The sequence below is a fragment of the Hemicordylus capensis genome, chromosome 3 (genome assembly GCF_027244095.1).
Source record: "Hemicordylus capensis ecotype Gifberg chromosome 3, rHemCap1.1.pri, whole genome shotgun sequence".
In the NCBI taxonomy this organism is placed as follows: domain Eukaryota; kingdom Metazoa; phylum Chordata; class Lepidosauria; order Squamata; family Cordylidae; genus Hemicordylus; species Hemicordylus capensis.
Genome location: NC_069659.1, coordinates 314788977 through 314806257, shown reverse-complemented (window position 1 = coordinate 314806257; position 17281 = coordinate 314788977). Strand labels below are relative to the sequence as shown.

The 17281-nt window shown below is 45.5% G+C and overlaps 1 protein-coding gene across 2 annotated transcripts in view; it reads left to right on the top strand.

Moving 5' to 3' along the window:
- The window catches only part of SLC9A9 (solute carrier family 9 member A9), a 455942-nt gene extending 440055 nt beyond the window's left edge, over positions 1–15887 (top strand). For both annotated transcript variants that reach the window (XM_053308421.1, XM_053308419.1), the window contains 2 exons: positions 8044–8149; positions 13208–15887. In XM_053308421.1, coding sequence (XP_053164396.1) covers positions 8044–8149; positions 13208–13429 — 328 coding nt within the window. In that variant the 3' untranslated portion in view covers positions 13430–15887. The remainder of the gene's footprint in view (positions 1–8043; positions 8150–13207) is intronic.
- The last annotated feature ends 1394 nt before the right edge of the window (positions 15888–17281 follow it).

The following is a 17281-nucleotide window of genomic DNA, read 5'->3' as shown; positions in this document are numbered from 1 at the left end:
TGAAGAGGTCAACATTCTGTGATTCTTCCTTGTTTCTTATTGTGCATGCATCATGGAAAGGAAAATCCTGGCGGAATATCGATAAGCTATTCACATGCACAGGCAAAACTGGGCTAATGAAGCCCAGCCCGGTTTTGCCTGTGCATGTATACTGCCAGGATCAAGCCCGATCCCAGCAGCACCTCAGTGGCAGACCTGCCTCAGGAGCCACCATCTAAAACAAGGTTAGGAGAGTGAGTGCTCTCCTAACTCCGTCTCTGTGATCATCTGCCATTGGCTGGCAGACTGCAGGGAGCCCGGCCAATCCTGGGGGGGGGAGGGGAGGGGAGGGGGATCCCCAGCTCAAGGGAGGGGGAATCTGCACTCACACGGTGCATTATGGGGTAGGGCAATGTGGGGCGACACGTCCCGGCATCCTGACCCCCCAAGCTCCCGGCAGCAGCTGGATATCATCTGGCTTAGTATTCCACCCATCAAAGAGGGAGTTCTCTATTGTCTGCAGGGAGGTAAGCTTTTTTTAAGGCTTCCTCCCTGCTAACCCTCTTGCCTCTTCTCACTGCTCGTATTTACACCCAATCAAAGTGTGGTTTACACCTTGATATTCCAATTTACACCAGATCAGAGTGTGGCTGAAAGGACTACAGTTCCCATGGGTCATAGGGCAGTACTTCCCGAAAATGACAGGTGCAATTATTTTCTTCATTTGCCATATTATATATTCATTAAATAATGGTTATCTATAGTGTCAGACATTGTAGGCATTGCAGTGATAGTTAATTAAAAGTCTCCCCTCATTCTCCAAGCTACTATTGGATAACTAGAAGGTCATGGAAAAGAGACCCGAACATCAGTTGAAGTCTGTCAACAAAAAATCCACTTCAAACATTTACAATACACCTCTAAAAAAAAATCATAGGTTTCCTACTCTTGAGCTTGAGGTTTTCTACTCCTTCATCCTCCTGCATCCTTGTGAGCAGATTTTTATTTGCACCTTCCCAAGCCATGTGTTCTATCTTGCTTATTTGGTGGGACTCAATCTCCTGAGACATTTTCTGTGATCAACATTAAGCTGTCTGTGCCTGCGGTTCATATGTCTGCCACAGCTCTCTTATTGCTGTAGTTTAAACAGAACGGAACAGCTGTCATAATAGTCTGCTATACTCTGCAGCAATTCTCTCCCACAATCCCTTTATTCTAGTCTTAAAGATACACCATCCCATTATTCCCACAAGAAGGAGTTGGAGATGTCCAGGAGCTTTGGGTGTTCAGGGGCTGCCTGCTTCCCACGCACCTCTACTGGGCATCTGGCACTGGCCATACTCTCAGCAGCTGCACCAGTTCAATGAGGCAGAGCTGCCCCAGTGCCAGTGAGAACAGGCCTGCCTTAATAGAACAGAGGTGTGCATTTTGGAATTTTCTAGTTTTGATTTGGATCCAAATCGAAACATCCCTGTTTTGTTTTGTACCCAAATATTCTGAATCCGAATCACCCCTGTGTAGGCCAAATTTTATAGCTGAATTTTCTGAATCTGAATCTGAATTGATTTGGATAAAAAGTGGTCCCAGGGCATAAAGAGTGGGGTTGGTTGTAGAGCCCAATGGGTGGAAGCTACCACCCAAATTCCAAAGGAATTGGGCAAAAAGCTGATTTTTGGGGAATTTTTAAAGTTTATGCATCTTTATGATTTTTCCCATATTAAAAAAGGGTCCGGGGCAAAATGAGTGGGAGTGGGTGGTAGTGCCCAATGGGTGGAAGCTACCACTCAAATTTCAAAGGAAAGGGGCAAACGGCTGATTTTTTGTAAATTTCTGAAGTTTGCACGTCTTTAAGAATGTTCCCATAGGGAATAATGGAGATTCCAGCAAATGTATCGCTTCACATCAAGGGGAAAGGGGTGGCCCAGAGCAGAGTGTGGTGGGTGGTAGTGCCCACTGGGGGCAAGGAAGCTACCAGAATTATTTCAAAGGAATTGGGCAATGGGCTAATTTTCTGTGATTTGTTGAAGTTTAAGTGTCTTTAAGATTTCTCCCATAGGGAATAATGGAGGTTTCAGCAGCCCCATAATTCCACTTGGGGGGCACGGGGGTGGCCCAGAGCGAGTGGTGGTGTAGTGCACATAGGGTGCCAACCACCCCCATACCCACATGCCCATAGAGCACTGGGTTGTGTTGTATATGAGGTGTTCAGTGTAGATTATCTGGTAGCATATGAGATTTTCAGTGAAAAACAAGAATCCATTCTCATATGCTACCAGAGAATCTACACTCATAACACCTCAGAAACAACAGAACCCAGTTCCCCATGGGTTAACAACCCATGGGGGTGGTTGGCACCCTATGTGCACTACACCACCACTCCCTCTGGGCCACCCCAGTGACTCCCAAGTGGAGTCATGCGGCTGCTGAAACCTCCATTATTCCCTATGGGAGAAAATCTTAAAGACGCGTAAACTTCAACAAATCACAAATAATCAGCCCTTTGCCCTATTCCTTTGGAATCTGGGTGGTGGCAGCCTGGCATGTGCCCATTGGGGCACTACCACCTAACCCACTCTTCTGCCCCTGAATCCATTCCCAGGCTGGCATGCAGCAGCCATAGCAGGCTGGGCTCAGGCTGGCAACAAGGCAGGCATAGGCAATGGCATGGCATTATGGCAACTTGAGGCATGCTGCAAACTAGTTCTCTCTCTCTCTCGCTCTCTCTCTCTTTCTCCAATGAGGCAGAATGGCGACTACTAACTTGCTGAATGAATTGAAAACCCCTCCTTGAACTCCCCTCCCTTGCCCGTTCTTCAATCCTTCCCCTGGCCAATGTGGGGTCAGTAAAGTGGCAAGAAGCAAAAGAGCCAATGGAGAACAAGGAAGGAATCGTCAGCAGGTCAGCCCATGCTTTAGGTCACCAATCGGAAGGCTGGAAGGGCAGGAAATTCAAAGAAATGTCAAACACAAAATAGAGACTATCTCAGAGATCGCCACAAAGTTGAGATCCAAAACAACAAAATGTTTTGTAGCCGAAACAGGGACGTTTTGTTTTGTATACAAAACCTTTGGATCTGGAAAACAGGTGTTGTTGTTGTTTGTCTACAAAACACCCGAAACGGGCTGTTTTGGGTACAAAATGTTTTGTATCCGAAACATTTTGCACATCCCTATAATAAACCCACCCTCTCTTACATGGCTATAACCTATCAAACCTGGGCCCAGAAAACATTAGGAAATATGGTTTTCCAGGAAGCTTTTCACACAGGGCTTTTGAATCCCTTTAACTCACATCTCCTCCACAATGATTTACCCCAAAGTCCCTGCGAGTTATCATGGAACAGTTCACAAACAATCTGGGTTTTTCACAGTGCATTAGAGTGTAACCCGATTTATATCTGGGATTTTAAAAAATCCACTATTTGTGTCGGGTTTAGGGGACAACTCTGAGTTCGCAGTAAAGCCTCCCCATAAAGCCGTGGTAAAACCGGGTGTGCGTAAAAGCCCCAGATAAGCTCATCAGCCCATTAAGGACTGCAGATTAATTCTCATTGAAGGGTCCTGTAGATCATAAGCAATAGCAATAGCAATAGCACTTACATTTATATACCGCTTTATAGCCAGAGCTCTCTAAGCGGTTTACAATGATTAGCATATTGCCCCCAACATTCTGGGTACTCATTTTACCGACCTCGGAAGGATGGAAGGCTGAGTCAACCTTGAGCCCCTGGTCAGGATCGAACTTGTAACCTTCTGGTTACAGGGCGGCAGTTTTACCACTGTGCCACCAATAAGGGACCCAATCCATTTATGGCAAACCTTCAGATAAGATCCTGCTATAGTATTCTACGGTGAATCAGGTTTCTTTCCTGTTCTTTTTGGACATGGTATTTCTCATACCTTGGAAGTGGTTTAAATGAACCTTAGGGCACAATTCAATCTTGTGTGTCCCATTGCTTCCAGTGGGAGAAAGTCAAGCAATGGGACTGAGAAAAATGTTTAGCTTTGTCTTGATTGTGCCAGGGCCAACATCAGCAGATGGCAGTCTTGGGCAAATGTCAGATGCCTAGCACCTTCGACGGGCCCACTGCTATGAAACTTGCAATGCCACTGGGTCCTTTAAAAGTCTCCTCTCTTTCATGTTCAGATGCTAGAATTGCCACTTTAACCCTTCATGATATCTGGAGTGTAATACCCAAGAATTGTGGAGGAATTAATTAAAATGGCAGCTCCAGCTGCCCTCGCACTAAGGAGAGTGTTGCTGCTGCTGCTGCTATTTACCACTGGCTGGTAAATCCACCTGTGACCACCCACAAAGGAGAGCCCTTTGCCTAGGACCCTCTCTAATCTGGAGCTAGCTCTGATCATGCCCTTAATGAAAAATAGTGGTCAGGATCCCAACACCTACTTGTGCATGCCTATGATGCTTTCCCATTTGCATCAAGGGGTTGCCAAGTTCATCTTCCAGTTGCAGCCCCTTATGCCACATGGAGTGCTTTCCAGCCAAAACCCCTCAGTGTCCAGGAGCTGCTTTCTGGGGAAACTGGGGGACAGGATAGCCTGAAAAGCCCCAGAATTTACACAAACAAAGGGACTAGAAAGGGTCTAGTGTTCAGGGACTAGAAGTGAAACCCATTTACTCAAAAGATCCCTCATCATTGGTCCACATAAAAACTTAGTGATTTATTCTACAGGACCTCTAGCCATTCCGGCTATGATGCCAGATCATAGTCATAACAGCCTTTCTTGCCAAATATGATAATCAAAGCCAAAGGGCTCAGGAATTGTTCTAAAGCACACTGGCTCACATTCTGTGCACGCTTACATGCACACTGTAACACAATAGGCACACCGTAGTGCAAGTGCTTTCTCATGCACAAATGACTGTTCTGTTGCGCAACTGCGTTTGCATAATTTTTGCATATGTGCATGAGCGCACTTCTGCAATTGCATGCACATTGTGCAACAACGGGCATGCAAGTTTGAGCAGTATGTGAGTCAGTGAATAAAGAGCTGGCAACCTGCTCTCCTCAGAACAGGGGAAAAGGCACATTTGGAAAGCGGCAAAAGGTAGAAGTGATATTGGAGGGAATCAATCTCGACAGATATAAGGATGATCTAATTGCTGAAGATGAGCAGATTTTCTTTTATCTTGATACATCTCTCGGTTGAAAAGATTGGAAAGACAGGTGCAAAACAATAGCATAAGTCTGTTTCTAGATTATTTACATAATTTTATATAAAGGAGCACTGAAGTATGAAGTGTAAAATAAATGTGTAGAATTCTCAGAAAGAGCACATTACAGAAAAAAGACTTAAAACTCACTCCCCAGCTATCAAGTGGCTTAACATTTCATGCAATACATTTGCCTCTTGAAAAGGGGGACCTTGATTTCATTTATAAAATGCTGAATGAGCACTTTGAGGGAAGCAGAAGATTAGACAATTACTAGCCATTTACTTCTCACACAGTAGTTCATGCAGCTGCATCTTGAATAGTTACATGCAATTGTCTATGGGGGCACCTTTTCAGGGCATCACAGAAGTTAGATAAAAATGATATGCCCAGATAGCTTGCTGTACACATCCCCTGAGTAAGATTTCTGTTTCCTTCCTGTGGTCGAATAAGATTTCTGCTGAAGCTCATAAAGTTCTGAGCTTGACGAAGCCCTTGCATTGCTGGCAGGGAAGTAACTAGGGGAGAGTGGGGCTGTGTTCACCTCTCTCAGAGGGAGAGAGACGATTAAGAAAATAGGGACGGCTGGAGCTGGGGGGTGGGGGCAGGTTCTTTAAACCCATCCGCTCAATTGTAGCTACACCCCTGAAGGCTGGTATTTCAGGCAAGTTGGTAGTGGCATGATCTATATATTTATTTCTCCTAGGTGTGCCAGGGAAAATGCGTCCCGGCAAGCCATCTGATTGGCTGGGGCGCAGGCCAATGGCAGTGGCAGGCCGGCCTGCTAGCTGGGGACTGGCTGGCACTGGGAGGCCAGCGGCGGGCCGCAGAACTGGCACTCAGCCCCGGCTGCGGAGGCAAGGCAGTGGTGGGCCCGGGCGTGGCGGCGGGCTGGCCCACTTGAAATGGATGGCACTGGGTGGCAAGCGGCGGGGCACGGAGCTGGTACTCGGCCCGGCGGCAGGCCTGCAGGCCCGGCTGCAGAGGCGAGGCAGCAGCAGCGGGCCTGTGGCGGAGGCGCCCATGGAGCAAAGGCACCTGTGGGAGGGCAGTGCAGGAGGGAACCAGGCGGTGGAACTTCTCTGTTTGCCGCCCAGGAGAAGGAACTGCGGCGGCGGGGGCCTTTTTGGCCACCTGCCACTCGGTAGGGAGGGCCTGGCCTGTGGCAGCGGAGGTAAGGTACTCAGTGTGGGAAGCGGAGAGGGCAAGAAGGAGGGGGAGGGGAGGAGGAGGACAAGAGGGAGGGTGAGGGCAAGAGAGAGTGGGGCAGGGGGAAGGGAGGGCAGGAGAGAGTGGGTCAGGAGGGGGAGGGAGGGCAGGAGAGAATTGGGTAGGAGGGAGGGGAGGGGGGCAAGAGAGGGGTGGGAGGGTGGGGGCAAGAGAGTGGTATGGGAGAGAGGGGGGCAAGAGAGTGGGGTGGGAGGGGGGGAGGGAGGGAGAATGGAGCAGGAGGGAGGGGGGACAGCCAGCCCCAAAGAGCACACAGATGCTCTGTGCGGGTCGGCTAGTAAGTGTTAATGCTGATCTGAAATGCTCCTCCTATTTTCTTCACCATATTCTCTCATAACCAAAATCCACCTTCTGTTTTCTCCACCATAAGTCTCAGGCAGTGATAATGGCCAGTCAATTCCAGCAAATTCTTGGGCAAGCCTGAGAAATTTCTTGGCCGACTGGCAGCCACCTTCTCCCCCTCCCTCCGCCCTTCTCAAAATTCCCCTCAGGATGGCAGTATGTCATGGCTAGTGCTGCCACCACTGCCTGCAGGGGCAAGGTTTAAACTGTGGAAAAAAGAAAGAAAAATGAGAATGACACCACATCCACTGCCACCAAACTGTGGTTTGCCACCCCCTTGAAACTTTGTAAGAAACTTTACAACTTGCCCCCACTCCTGAGAACTGCCATATTCCATCCCTTCAGAACCTTCGAATTTTGCCAGAACTGCTCTGTTTGGCCAGTTTCACCTTAAACATGCCTTCAAAATTTGCCGGAATTGCCAGAATTTTTATTACAAAATTGTTTAAATTTAGCAAAGATTGACAAACATAAAAACAAAAACAATAATTTTAAAAGGCTAAAAACCAGGCATATTCAACCATCAGTGAATGTAGCATCACATGGTGGCTTGCTTGTGTGATGAGTCATCACTCTCTCACTTCTAGGTATGTGCGAGCTGGTTTGATTTGAGCCAGGCTCGATGTTGAACTGGCTCAGCTCTACTGGGAAAGGGGAATCCAGTGAGAATCACTTTACTCTACTAGTAAAGGGGAATCCAGTAAAGGGGGGGTTACTGGTGAAGGGGAATCCTCAGCAGATTTAGGGGACGAGGGAGTTCCCTAAAGGTAGAGCTGGTAGGAGGGGAGTCATTTACTACTCACAACTTCTACCTGCAGTAGCAATGGCAGCTGCGGGGGGGGGGAGGGCAGAGGCTGCCTCTCACCCCCCACCAGCCTCCCCCAGAGTAGCCTGAGCTGGCAGGGGCCAAGTTTGGGCCTTCTGCGACACGGTTCGGGTCTCTGCACACACACAGAGAGGCCATTTTAGTTACCTCCGTGCATGCACCGAGATCATTTGTGTGACCACACAATTTGCTGCACATGCAAGGAGGTTGCTAAGATGGCCCCCGTGCATGCACAGAGGCCCAAACCAGAATAAAATAAAAGTATATTTCCTACATAATAGACTTCATTAAGTATATTTGGAGGAGAAACAAATCCAGCAATGAATATGAAAGATTCATAAAGTGATTTGTGAAATGGACTCATACACAACATTGCACTTGTTTTCCTTTGCTGATGATGACAGCTGCCAACCTTTTCTGATTACAATACTTGCCATGTTATAGCATTGTGTATATATTGGTGGGAATTAGTCCTTAACAGATTCCACAGATATTTGAAGCCCATTCTCACCCACTCTGGGCCACCACTTACGACAACTTTACCAGAATGGTGTAATCCTGTGGCCAGATTATTGACTAGCCCTAGAGCATATGGGGTAAGTAAATAAATTGCATGTGCATGTTTGTTTGTTTGTTTGTTATATTTGTACTCCACTCCAAATTTCTGCTTCTGAGCAGTTTACAACAACATAAACAAATTAAAACAGAAATTAAATCCTTAAAACAGTGTAAAACCACAGGTCTAGTTAAAAAGCTTGGGTGAATAGATTTTTTAAAAGTTGTCAGAAATGGTGAGGCTCTTATTTCAGCAGGGAGCACATTCCAGAGTCTCGGGGTGGCAACAGAGAAGGCCCGTCCCCGTGTCGCCACCAGACAAGCTGGTGGCAACTGCAACTGCATCTCTCTGAATGATCTCAATGGGCAATGCGGCTTATCGTGAAGGAGACATTGGACCGGGTCTCACGATCAGTGAGACCTGGTTTGGGGCGGTTAGTGGGGAGGGAGCCCTGGGTGGCCGGATCGACCGCCCACATGATTGCCGGCTCTGTGACGGAGCCGGCGGGGGCCGATCAGCCCCCGGAAGCTCCAGCATGCCCTGCATGAGTGCACAGGGCATGCTGGCGAGATCCCCGGAGCTGGAAGGCAGCTTTTCACCTTCCCTCAGGGGGTCTCCTCGTGAGTAGCTGTGGGGCGAAGCTTATTATTAAAACCAGGTTTTATTATTATTAAAACCAGGTTTATTATTAAATTATTAAAACCAGGTTTTCATTATTATTATTATTAAAACCAGGTTTTATTATTAAAACCAGGTTTGCGGAGCACTCACTCCGCAAACCTGGTTTAAGGGCAGAGGTACTTAGGAGGGTTACCCGCCTAGGAACCACCGGGCTCACAGCTGAGCCCAGTGGTTCACACGATGGGGCAAAATCGGGCTAGCCTCTGCTAGCCCGATTTTGCTCCACCGTGTGAATAGCCTCATTCTCTTAAATACCCTGGGCTTAAGCTGTTTAGGGCTATATAGGTTATAACCAGCACCTTATATTTTGCCCAAAAACTTATTGGTAACCAGTATAGTTCTTTTAATAGCGAAGTGATATGGTCTCTTTGAGATGACCCAGAGACCAACCTGGCTGCCACATTCTATACCAACTGCTGTTTCCAGACTATGTACAAAGGCAACCCCATATAGAGCACATTACATAGTCAAGTCTGGAGATTAACACCATGTGTACCCCTGTTCTTAAGTCATTTTTCTCAAGAAACAGACACAGCTGGAGTATCAGCCAAAGCTGATAAAAAACTCCTCTGGCCACTGCCTCAAAGTGATATACCAGGGAGGGGTTTGACTCCAGAAGCACTCTCAGATTGTGTATCTGTTCCTTCTGGGGAATTGTGACCCCATCCAGAACTGGCGGATCAAAATTGTCTCCTGAGTTCTGACCCCACACTATAAGTATCTCCTTATTTTGATTCAGTCTCCATTTGTTATCCCTCATCCAGCCCATCACTGCCTCTAGGCAGGCATTTAAGGTGGTTATGCCTTCTCCTGATGATGTTGACATGAAGAAATTGATTTGGGTGTCAGCATACTGATAACACCCTGCACCAAATCCCCTGATCATCTCTCCCAGCGGTTTCATGTAGATGTTAAAAATCACTGGACACAGTATGGAGCCTAGGGGATGCCATATAAAAGTTCATGTTTTGAAGAGCGACACCATCTGGAACCTGCCAGAGAGGTAGGAGCGGAATCACTGCAAAGCAGTGCCTCCCATTCCCAACCCCCTCAGACACTCCACTATGGTTGACAGCATTGAAAACCACCAAGAGATCCAATAGGGCCAACAGTCATACTCCCTCTGTCAATTTCCTGTTGATCATCCATCAAGCCAACCAAGGCAGTCTCCACTCCATAGCCCACCCCAAAACCAGTTTGAAATGGGTCTAGATAATCAGTTTTCTCCACGACTGCCTGGAGCTGAGAGGCCACCACCCTCTCATTTACCGTGCATGGAAGGTTGGAGATAGGCCTATAGTTACTTAACTCTGAGGAATCTAAAACAGACTTCTTCAGAAGAGGTCTAATGATTGCCTCCTTAAGACAGGAAGGCATCCTGACCTCCCTCAGAGAAGCATTTATAATATCTACCAGGCCTTCTACAACAACTCCCCTGCCAGAGAGCATAAGCCATGTCAGGCAAGGGTCAAGAGAAGAGATGGTAGGCCACCATTCCAAGAAGCTTATCCACATCATCAGGAGTCACAGACTGAAACTGATCCAGCCTAACCACAAGAGGAGTTGCTGGACATCTCCGCATTAGACTGCAATAATTGTGGGGTCTGAATCTAAGGCGACCCAAATATGAGAGATTATATCAAAACAAAAACTCATTTAAAATGTCACAATGGGTAATTGATGGTTCAAAATTCTGATCCAAGGGAGGAGGGGCGTGTACCAACCCTCTCACAATCCTAAACAACTCCACTGGATGTGAGCTTGCAGATGCAATTCAGGCAGAAAAGAATAGCTTCTTTGCCACACATATTGCCTGAGCATAGGTCTTCAAATGTTCTCTATGTTGTAATCTGTCAGATTCTAATCAAGTCTTTAGCCACTTGCACTCCAATCATCTATCTTGCCACTTCAGCTCCCATAGTTCTTCCGTCTACCAAGGGGCCAATTTCAAAGCGGGTGGAATAGGACACTTAGGAGCGATCGTGTCTATTGCCTTGGTGAGTTTGCTGTTCCGGTTTGCCACCAGGGCATCAACAGAATCACCAGCAGAGCCAACACTAAATACTTTCAAAGCTTCTTTGAATCCTATTGGATCCAATAAGCTTCTTGAGTAGACCATCTTAATAGGCCCCTTACCCCTGCAGAGGTGGGACATGATTGTGAGTCCAACCTTAGTCAGATGGTGGTCTGTCCATGACAATGGAGAAATCACAGCAGTCCCAACCCACAGTACACCACCCTGATCAGAGTAAAAGATTAGATAGTGTGTGTCCAGCAACATGCTTCTGTCCTGGACCGCATGGGCTAGGCCCATAGTTATGGCTGCTATGAACTTCTGAGCCACCTTGGACAATTTGGTCTCGAAATTAACACTGAAGTTCCCTAACACCATAAGCCTGAGAGACTCTAATGCCAAACCTGAGACCAAGTCTGTCAGCTCAGTTAGAGATTCTTGGGCAGTGGGGTGATTGGTACACCAATAAAAGTCCCACTGTATCCCAGGTCCCCAAACTTAAGTATACATATTCGATATGTATACTTCAACAAGGTAAGGGAGATGTTATTCTCATAGACCACAGCCATTCCACATCCCCACCTACATCCTCTCCCGTGCTCCTCAACAGAGTACCCTGGAAGGAAAAGCTGAGACCAAACTGGCCACCAGCCTCCCTCAACCAAGGCTCTGTGATACATACCATGTCTGTCCCTTCATCCATAATCAGATCATGGATGATTTCTTATTTATTCTGGACCAACCTGGCATTACAAAAGTGAGGCTCTGTGGGTAGTTGGCACTTCTCCCCACCACTGCTGCCCCACCAATGGGTTTCATCTGACCTCTGTGCGTACTCAGTGGCCAGATGAGTGCCGTAGGCAGGGAAGCCACCATGCAGGATGCTGGGCAGAATGCTGCTGCTCCCAACAGCTGCCAGGTACCAGCAGTATGAAAGGTAATGTCTTTTAAAGTTTCCTTTCACTGCTCCCCCCCCCCCACAGCAGCGCCCTCACCGGCCACTTCTGAGCCATTCACACACAGAAGAGTGTAGTTCCCTTTGGAGTCAGGTTTTGGAGGAAACTATCACTAGATCATGCTTCATTATATAATAATGTGCAGAAGACGGCAACTAAAATGATCAGTGGGCTGGAGCATCTTCCTTACAGAGAAAGGCTACAACATTTGAAGCAAAAGTGATAAAGCAGGAGCATGACTGAGGTTTATAACCTTATGCAAAGTGTGATGAAAGTGGATAGGGAGTATTTCTCCCTCTCTCATAACACTAGAACCTTTGGGTCATCCCATGGATGTGAATGGCAAGAGGTTTAGAATAAAAGGGAGTACTTCTTCATACAGTGAATGATTATTTTATAGAATTCATTGCACAAAATGTGGTAGCCACCAGCTCGAATGGCTTTGAAAACAAAGACGATAAGCAGGGACATGGACAATAAACATGGACAATAATTCTGACTACTAGTAATGATGACTATATGCTGCCTCCAGTTTCAGAGGCGATATGCTTCTGGATATCATCTGCAAGGGAGAAATGGTGGGAGAGGGTATGTCTTCATCTTCTACTTGTGGACTTCCCAGAGACATCTAGTTGGCCACTGTGGGATACAGGATGCTAGACCGGACAGATCTTTAGTCTGATACAGCAGGACTCCTCTTACGTTCTTAATTACTGGTCTGGAATATTAAATAAGCAAACTATAGCTTGAATCCACACACATTCATATGAAGCTGACTTATACTGGGTCAGTCCATTGGTCCATTTATTTCAATGTTGTCTGCAGTGACTGGCGGAGTTTCTCCAGAGTTCTTTCTCAGCTCTTCCTGGAAATGTCCCTGTACCATGCTGGTGTATACAATTTACTTCAATGGAAAACGTAGTTTAACATGTACCCACAGAGAGTTGACCCAGCTAGGGAAATGAATGGGAAGATTCCTTGCACACATAGAAATGTTGTTTATGCATCCAAGCTTCTGCATGCCCAAGGGGCTTTTGAGTTGGGGAGCTTGCATATTTATTTATTTATTTAATATAATTTTGCATCATAATGTATACTTACATTTTCAATCATTTAACTCTTTTTTATTTCTCTGCGATATAAACTATTTTGTGAACTTTTTGTTGAAAAGCAGTGTATAAATATTTTAAAATAAAACATTCAATAAAATATTAAAATGTTGTCCTGAGCCTAAGGAATAGGGTGTTGGTATTCATTTAATAAAGTGTGTTTTGCCTTGTCTGGTAAGGCAGTGCAAACTGAGATCAGTAGAACTAAAGGAATTCAATAAAGCATTCAAATCAAGTCCAGCCTGATTTGGATGGAACTACAAAGACATCTTGTGAGACTTTCTGTCATTGATAAGCAACTTTTAAAAATCTTTTTTCCTCTTAAAAAAAACATGTAGGAGCAACTAAAGGATGATGATATGGACTTGATTGTCAATAATGATGAACTGGCAATGAATTGTGCAGCCTCAGACCTTTCTCCACTGCCAGCACAGAGCAGAATAGATTCACCTCAGCCTCTAGGTGAAGAAAACATTTATGAAGGAGACCTCGGCCTAGGCGGATATGAGCTCCGATCTGAACTTGCTCCAGGTCAATCCCAGTCGATTTCCTCAGCCTGACATCCAATGGAAATGTATATCTCAAGCAGTGCAGAGATCTCAGAAGGAACAGAAGCCATGTTTATTATGCAGACTTGGTGAGAAGCTTGAAAACGTATTAAGGGCATAAATTGAAAAGAAGCAAAACCTTGCTGAAACTATCCCTGGAGCCTGAAGGAATTAGAATTTATTACCATCCCTATATATTACACAACTACATTTAATTTTTCTGACAGTGGCAATTCTTAATAATGGAATCGAGGGCACCATCTGTCTGCTACTGGGACGTTACACATGCACTCATAGTCTCTGATCATGCTTCATCATTCCCTTTCCTATCTCACATACGCACAAAGGCCTTTGAATGTTATTCTTCTAATTAATTCAATAGGCAAGACAGATGGGAATTTGGTTAACTAGTACATGCTCCAAAGATCACAGGCATTTTTACACTGTTGCTCCCTTGCCTCACTGTCCCGAGGTACAAGGTGGACAATTCTTCCGTACAAGCTTGAAGGGGCGTTATTTTCCCATCGCTGATGCAAAGCTTTTTACGTCTTGCAGTCAAGTGGCATTTTGCCCACAAAGGGTTAATAATGTAGTGCAAAGAAACAGGGCATTGATGTATGAGCTGTTGAGCCTAAAGAGATCAATAACAGAGGCCTTGATATTATTATTTTGATTGAGCACGATTGATGTTGTAGACAGCAATTATGTTTCCTTCTCCAAACCATTTGTCGCCACTTCTGTGCAGTAGGTTCATAATGCAAAGCCTGTGTGCTGGCCTTGAGCCATCTTTCAGCAGATGCTAATGTTCTGAATTTACTTCTGCTGTGTGTGTGTGTGTGTGTGAGAGAGAGAGAGAGAGAGAGAGAGAGAGATCATTGCATTCATGATTTTCACAAGAAGGTGAGCAACGTTATACCCATTCTAGATTCTCAGATGTCATAGTGAATCATATGGCCCCAGGCACATGACCCTCTGCATGTGGCATGGCCAAATGCTCATCTGAGTAATCAGAAAAAATATCATAAGCTCATGAGCATCTTTGTAAATCTTTGGGGTAGCACACCAAAGAAAGGTTTGTGGTCTTGAAGACATTTTTGCATGACCCACCTGAAGGAACTGTGTACACTGAATAAATAATCTATCAAGGGCCTGTTCATTAAACTGTGAAAGTGAGTGACCCTGAAAGCACAGAACAATATATAAGGGAGGGAAGCACAGTCTCGTGGATAAAATGCTTGTTCCTATATAAGGCTATGGAGAGAGTTGCTAAATGTCTTCCAGGACATGCTCTGCTATCTTTCTTTTTGAACTCCATGATGGACAGCTTTTTCTGACCCAGCTGGCAGATTTGCAGACCCTTGCCTGTACAGGAAAATACCCTGCTCCTCATAGTGTTCAGTGCCTGGTGGGATAAGGGGTGGCTCATGACCATAAGCAGTTCTGAGAGAGCCACAACAGGCTACCAAGGAAGTAGGTATTTCATAGGATGGAGCGATTAGGTTATGTCTGCAGTTGAGTGTTCTCACTTCTCTGTGATTGTTTACAATGCACTGTATGGTTGCCTTTCTTCCAGTATTAGAAGAGCATGTGATGTCTACAAGTATCCAGCTCTTCTGGGGCCTTTTAGACATGCGATTTTGTTTCTATCCTAGGCCATTCTAGATCCTCTTGCAATTTTTATCCAAAAAAACAAATGTAACATGTTTTGTAAATCTATTTTCATCTGTACCAAACATACTTAAGTGTAAATCAATCTTATTGCATTGTTCTGTTATTTTAAATCATGGATATCATGTCTTTAGCATATTTGTACCATTTTTCCATAACATTGGAACAGGGGTAGACAGAAGGAGGATTAAGTAGACAATGAAGTTATGAAGCACCAAAGAGTTTCTGACTGTAGGTAACATTCCTCATATCTGAGGGGGGATGTTCTTGCACAAATCTATAGTGAAATGAGGAGAATCAGTGAAATCTTCTTCTTTGTACAGTTTGTACACTTCTTTGGACAGTTTTACACTCATATGAAATGTTTTCAAATGTTTTCAAAGCAAAAAGTATATGTGCTGCATCATGTACCTGAAATCATCAATGGCTGACATACAGACCAAGGATGCAACAGTGCAATGAGAGATGCCCCAGTGCAGTGAACATTCTAACTGCAATGGGAAAGTGACCATTTTTGACAACTTCCTCTTCCTCAGGAAGCCCTGTGTGCCTGCAGAAAATATGTCCCCGAAGGCTTTAGAACCCTCAAGGAAATATTTTCAGGTGGCACAGTGGGCTGCCTATGGAAAGGGATGGTATGTTAGGGATGTGCCTAAACTATAGTTTGAAGCACAGTTCAAGCACTTTGGGAGGAATTAAAAAGGGGAATTTAAGAAAAAGGAGAACAGGTGCTTACCTGCCCTCCGCCACTCCTTCCAGCTTCCTGCTGGGGTGGCGCTGTTCCCAAAAAGTCCCATGCACCATCAGCATGCACATGGTACCCATGCATTCGTGGATGCCATGTGCATGCTGATGGAGCATGGGGGGGTTGGGACCAGTGACACCCCAGGAGGAAGCTGGGAGGAGCAGCGGAGAGCAGGTGAGCACCTGCTCTCCTTTTTCTTTAAATTTCCCTAAAAGTGCTTGAACCACACTTCGAACCACAGTTCGGGCGCATCTCTAGAGGGTGTCAAAAACTGCTGCTTCCCTGTTGCACCAGTGCTGTTAGTTGGGAAGTTTTATTAGGCTGCTCTCTTGCTGTACCAATGCACCCTTGCTCTGCATTTCAGCCAGTGATTCACAATAACAGGCATGAAAACATGGCTTTACAGGTCACCTTCAAGGCATTGTTTAATCCTCCTATTCAATGTTAGTACATAACATTTCCACACCTACCTATTGGGGTAAGGTATTTGGAATGTACAAACTGGATATTTACAAATACATGCGCAAGTGAGAATGTATCTAGGGGCCTGTCTCCATCTCTTGGCAAACATGTATCCCATGGCCCATCTCCACAACGTTTTTGTGCTCGATCACATAACCAACAGTTTAATTATACTGGCACAATTGTAAGATGGAGAGTAGTTTCAACATTCCACCATTATAAGCCCTGAATATTCTATTGCTTATAAAATCAAAATCCTTTGTCCAATCTGCCTGGCCATCAGCTAGGTGACAAGAGACACCTCTGCTGCAAATTTGGTGAAGATGCATTGACAAATGGCTTAGATAGAGCAGTTTAAATTGTTTCTCTTTTGAATGGGTTTAAAGGGTTGTTGGTGTTTTTTCAGACTGAGGAAGTGGTATTTAAATGATTTTGTAGTCCATTCACATAGTTTCAGGCTTTCGTTTGCATACCAGAAAAGTGCCTTTTTAAATATCTCTCTGGGACCCACTTGATGGTTAAAAGCTGTGTTTTAAGAGGCTGAAAAATGCATCTTTACTGCTAAAAGAGTCTATACAGTAGGACTTTTGAAACATCATTGGAGAAGCCTCTGCCATCTGTGTAGACAATACTGAGCTAGATGGACCAATGGTCTAACTCAATATATGGCAGCTTCCTATGTTCCTGTTGCCCACAGCATTGCCCACAACCAGTATGGCAGTCAGCTCCTTCCCTGTCCAAGCCTTTAGAGTACAGCCCTTTCCTTCCCTGCCCTCTTCCTTCCTTCCCACACTGCAGCTATACCTTTTAATACTGCTCCTTTGCCTCAAAAAAAGCGAGGTTCAACTCCGGTCATCGCTTACTCAACAGTCATCAGTTCTTCAAAACCATGTGCATTTCGTCCCAACCTCCAGCCAAAACCAACACACTGTGTTGTGCAGCTGGGTGTAAGCAGGGGGTGGGAGAAGATACGCTCCATCTAGCAAGGC